At 37.0% G+C, this 5,153-nt stretch overlaps 1 protein-coding gene across 1 annotated transcript; it reads right to left on the bottom strand.

The window, feature by feature from the left end:
* Nucleotides 1–811: 811 nt before the first annotated feature.
* Nucleotides 812–4,285, bottom strand: LOC140229848 (uncharacterized). The gene is made up of 3 exons (XM_072310071.1): nt 4,231–4,285; nt 2,277–2,426; nt 812–1,117 (listed from the first exon to the last, which is right to left on the bottom strand). Exons 1-3 carry the CDS (start codon nt 4,283–4,285, stop codon nt 852–854), a joined length of 471 nt encoding a protein of 156 aa, XP_072166172.1. The 3' UTR covers nt 812–851.
* Nucleotides 4,286–5,153: the final 868 nt, after the last annotated feature.

Below are 5,153 nucleotides of genomic sequence, written 5' to 3'. Positions count from 1 at the left end.
GAGAGAGAGAATAATTATGTAGACTTTAGATTATGTACAAAACATTACAACAGGGAAGACAATAAGTGAAAAAATAACAAGCAACACATACCTCATGATTAATACAATTTTCCTGAACATGATACCCTGCAGTAATATTATGTATTTAATTCTCAAATATGTTAGAGAAAGAAATGCGCTTTTAGTTTTGATTTGCATGTTTATGTAGATTGCGGTTGGCGTATTTGAATAGGTAATTGATTTGATCCTATAACTGAGAAAGCACAATCCCCACCCATGTTTTTATTTCGGCGTTTGAAGTAACAGTTACTGCATCTGACGACGAACGTAAAAATCTGTCGGGTTGTATTTGGGAATAGAGTCACGCAGGTATGCGTTGTAGAGAGAATGAGCTGAATGATGTACTAGTGACAGAGTTTTTTTCTTTTTTTTTTTCAACTGCAGCTAATGTGAAAAACTAAGCATTGGTGATGCTTATGGAATCCTTTTTTTTTTTTTTTTTTTTATTGGAAGTTAGCAAACGGGCGGCAGAATTTCGCAATCGTTGAAGTTTTATGACGTATTTCTTTTGATGATTACAAAGCATCGAATTCGAAAAATACAAACGAAAAGAAATCAAATCATGAATCAACATCTCAGCTCCGGATTTGACATTTCGTTGAACTTGAATTAGATGACTACGAAAAGAAAAGATTTCCTAATCAATAAGTAACACTTCGGTTTGCTTCTTTTGCTTGCATTTCCGTCATTACTTCTGCAGTCATTTTACTAATTTCGAGCGTCAGTTCATAGAGATACTAAAAGCGATATGTTGCGTCATGATGATTATGCTGTTTAATCCACTATCACGACTATAAACTAACAATGTTGACAGCCACCATGATCAATACGCAAAGCCATATTAATAGGTTGCTTTGTAACCGTAAGGGGGCGCTATTGCATAAATTCTCGGTGCAGTCGCACGCTTCCCCAAAGCCTGACATGATGCGAAGTTGCCGCTGTCGGATGTAGGACGCGAGAGCCGAATTGTCGGAAATGGTCGCTTCATTCACGGGCCGACATCGGGTAAAACTCGGTCCGCAGTCGTAGAAATTGATGAACTGAGTCTCATTCTGCCCTGCACAGGTGAAATACGAAAAAACAGAAATGTTCAGGAGTCACCAAACATGATGGTGGAATATTCACCTATAGTTGTAATGGACCTCGTATCACAAAACAAACAAAAAGTCGCCTGACATGGATTTTTAGCTGAGAGCAGACTTTGAATGATGTATTACTCAATTCAAATGGACTCTCCTCATCTAAATATTGGAAAGAAATCACAAACTCTAAAAGTGTGTATTGCGAAAAGACGATATTTGGTAAAGGGTCAAGCGCTTAATATTCCCAAGTTGTGCCCTCTGCAAAGAATGGGCCAAGAGAGAGAGAGAGAGAGAGAGAGAGAGAGAGAGAAATGGATATCTAAGTAGTGAAGAGGGGACTCTACAATATACCTATTCACAATATTAAAAACAAGAAACGTTCTAGAAAAACTATTAGATGAAACATTATTTCCACTTGTTTTTAACAACGCAAACGCAAGGATAAAGTCAAAGAAGTAAGTTTGCTCTTTCAGGAAATTAAGGAGTGCGACTTTTTTGTTGATTTTGTAACGAATGGTCACATGATAAAAGATGTCTGAATTTTACGTTCCAAGATTTTTCGTATTCCAAGAAAGAATATTGAAACAAGAAACGACGTCATAATGATATTTATTAAAATATTGGCCTTTATTCAGGTTAGCCTCTTCATTGTTGCTATCACTGCTCTACTAGTCTAGAGGACCCTGCTCTTAATGTTACCCTATAGGACACTGGGTTGTCTGGTACTCAAGGGACACCTACTGCTGGGTCGAGAGGGACATGACGGGTACAACATCTTGTCCAAGGGAGTTAGTAGGCACTTGATGGGTATTGAACTTGGGGCATGTTATCATGGATTACTCTGCCTTACTTTAGCAGCAACTTGCCCGATTGCACAGTTTCCAAATCCCAATTGACCTATCAGTGCCTGTCTCGTTGCCACCTTTCCAACTTATTATTGATATAAAATTCCACTTATTTACTTGCTTTTTTAACTTGAATCATTTGAGATAATGATGTGCTACGCCACACGATGGTATTATAACCATGATAACAGTGTTTCGTTGGTAGAGCAGGGGTATCCGCTTATCGGTATTTATGGTGACTTCGTTTTGAAAGTGTATGTTCACATAGGTTAACCATAAGAGAACTTACCTTGCGACGTGAGATGAGTTGTCTTCATATGATAGCGTGAGCACCCTCCCAGTGATGAACAGTCCACCGAGCCACAGTCCGCGTCAAAATCAACGGCCGCGTCACTGCGGTTGTTCACCAAGAAGCACGAATAACAGTACTGCGACTCCACTATGGATGCCGAAGAGATTATCATGATACAACATTTTGTAAAAAGAAGTATAAACTAAGCGAGCGCTCAGAGAATACACCACTGAAAATAAGCTCTGTTTCCACACATATTCGAATTTAAATCTTTTATCATCGTCTTTACATTAGTATCTGATTTATTTGATACCTTGACCAGCAACGACATACCTTTAATGCAAAAAAAAAAAAAAAAAAAAAAATCGCTTACACCATTCCACGACCAACATCACAATCATGGCTCCGAGAGTACTTAAAGAAAGAGCGCCATCCAGTATCATAACAAAAATATGTCCAAATCCGTTTAAAACTTACTTTGCAAACAAACAAACAGACAGGAAAACCGACCTCTACCAAAACAAGAACAAGAACAACAGCAACAGCAACAACAACAACAATTCAGAGCTGTGCGCAATGCCAAGAACATAGCGATGAGCAAGAACCTGATTCTACATTTTGGGAAGTACGATATTGCACTTATTAAGTTTTTGAATATTAAGGAGACTAGTTACAGATTGATAGGTTAGGACCACTGACAAACACCACTAGCAATCCTGTTGTAAAAGTACATAAAATAATCATTAGATCAATGCTGTGTCCATTGAGAAATTGTCTTTTATGGCTACGTATACAATAAATGTACATTCTATACCTCTTATAATACCGTCCTTAAAGCTGCTTAATTAATTATACACGGAGATTAAAGGCTAGCGAAAATATGGTTTTTGGTGCCTTTCAGCATGCTGCTAAAAATCCATAGTATTTCTCTTTTTCATGAAGTAGGTATTTTGAATGGAAAAGCTGTAGAAATCTTTCGCAAACAGAGCACCATAATGCTCGTAATGTTCTGTATTATGATTCTTTTTTTATTCTATTTGTCACGACGTGTGTGACGCGAGAGACAATGACAAAATTCATATTGATGATGATATCAAAGATAATCACGATATAATGACAAACAGTCAAGAGGAGTATAGGATGACCTTCTTCTTGCAAGTTTACAAGGAAAGGAAGAAAATAGAAGTAATACAAAGGCAGATGATTATCATCGGGAAGCAAGTCCAGTACTAATTTATCACAATATGATCACAAATCAGAGACCAAAGAGAAACATGGATTTTACAATCGTACCGACTTACTGCTTTATAATTTAATGTACACAGTATTGTAAACAGATTGGACGATGCTATGTTTGCGAGGGGAACGATCGCATGGGCGCCATGACTAAGCCTGCACCTATGTTGTTAAAGTGAGACATACTATAACCGCGATGTCAAGTATACAAATGCCATGTTCATGAAACATATCAATCCAGACCCTCATATGGTACATAGACGGACTTTGACCTTCAAATGACACCAGTACCTTTGTGCGAAAAGCAGGAAGTTTCGGAAAGATATTGCCTACGGAGAGGGCAAATCTCGTTGTGGCTTTGCCGAATTGACTCATATCCTGATCAGCTTCTATAGCATAGGAACACGGTCTAAGCCGTCAAATGCAAACTACACGAAAGTGATACCACAAAGCGTCAAATAACTTGCCAAAATCGAGTATCTCGTCTCTTTTAAAGACATGACGCTTTAAATTTACGAGACCCACTGGATCTCTCTCAGAAATGAGTAAAAGTAGAATATAATTGCATTCAATTTTCGTCATGTTTAACGACGGTGATCCTGACATTACTAAGAAGTTAGATAAATTAATAATCATGTATTATCATCACCCTAAATCACTGTTGTTATTACGGAAGGGGAAAGCAGAAATGCAGATGGTATATAGTATCACTCACCCCTGGTGAACAGGTAGGTAAAGGCGGTGAGAAAAAAGACCAGTTTTGCAGCCATATCTGGAGAAAGCAAAACAAGAGAAAGTTTCATTACGATAGAAAATACAGAAACATTCTCACAACGGCAGTTGGGACCTTTAGCTTTCATATCACGAATGTCCAACTAAATTAACGTATTTGTCTTTTCATTTTTCAGCGTTTGTTTACGGACACCTTAGTGTATTTATTTGTAGATTTTACAATGCTAATGTCATTTATGAATGACAAAATGATCACATGATAAACAATGAGATTATACAGTAGTAAGTGAATGATAATATATTCAATTCACTTTCGGTGAAATAGATTGTGATTAGTGCAGAGGTCGAACGAGGCTATCATAAGATCAGAATTACATAATTATATTATATTGATACAGAAGTACCAGGAAAAAAAAAACACAGCACCATGAAAATTTGGTTTGGTCTGGATTGGTTTGGGCTCATTCCTGCGTTTTTAAACATTTCCATGAAAATAAAAGTATGGTGATCATTTTCTTTTCAATCACTGACATCAGAATATGAAATGTAAGTAGAACATGCAAATTTGTTATCAACGACGAATAATCAATGTAAAACAAAGATATATTCATGAAGGGAAGAGTGCAATGAGACATCACGTATTACTCTTATATACAGCACGATGCCCCTTTGCATAATTGTATCCAAAACATTGTTTGTGAACGTGCCCTGACCTCACAATTATAGTTAATTGTCAAAAAGAGAGATGTATGTTGTCATTTTTTTCTCTCTCTCTTTTCGTTGAATATAGCTTTAAACAAGGGAAAAAGGTGCAGAGACTGCCATTAGTATAATAGCTTGTTTACTAATAAAATTCTGACAACTGTTTTCATTATCTTCATGCCCCAAGTAAGTCACGAATAACAA

This window comes from Diadema setosum, chromosome 6 (assembly GCF_964275005.1).
Source record: "Diadema setosum chromosome 6, eeDiaSeto1, whole genome shotgun sequence".
Classification (NCBI taxonomy): domain Eukaryota; kingdom Metazoa; phylum Echinodermata; class Echinoidea; order Diadematoida; family Diadematidae; genus Diadema; species Diadema setosum.
Note: the sequence above shows the minus strand (reverse complement) of the source record. Positions and strands in the feature narration are given on the sequence as shown.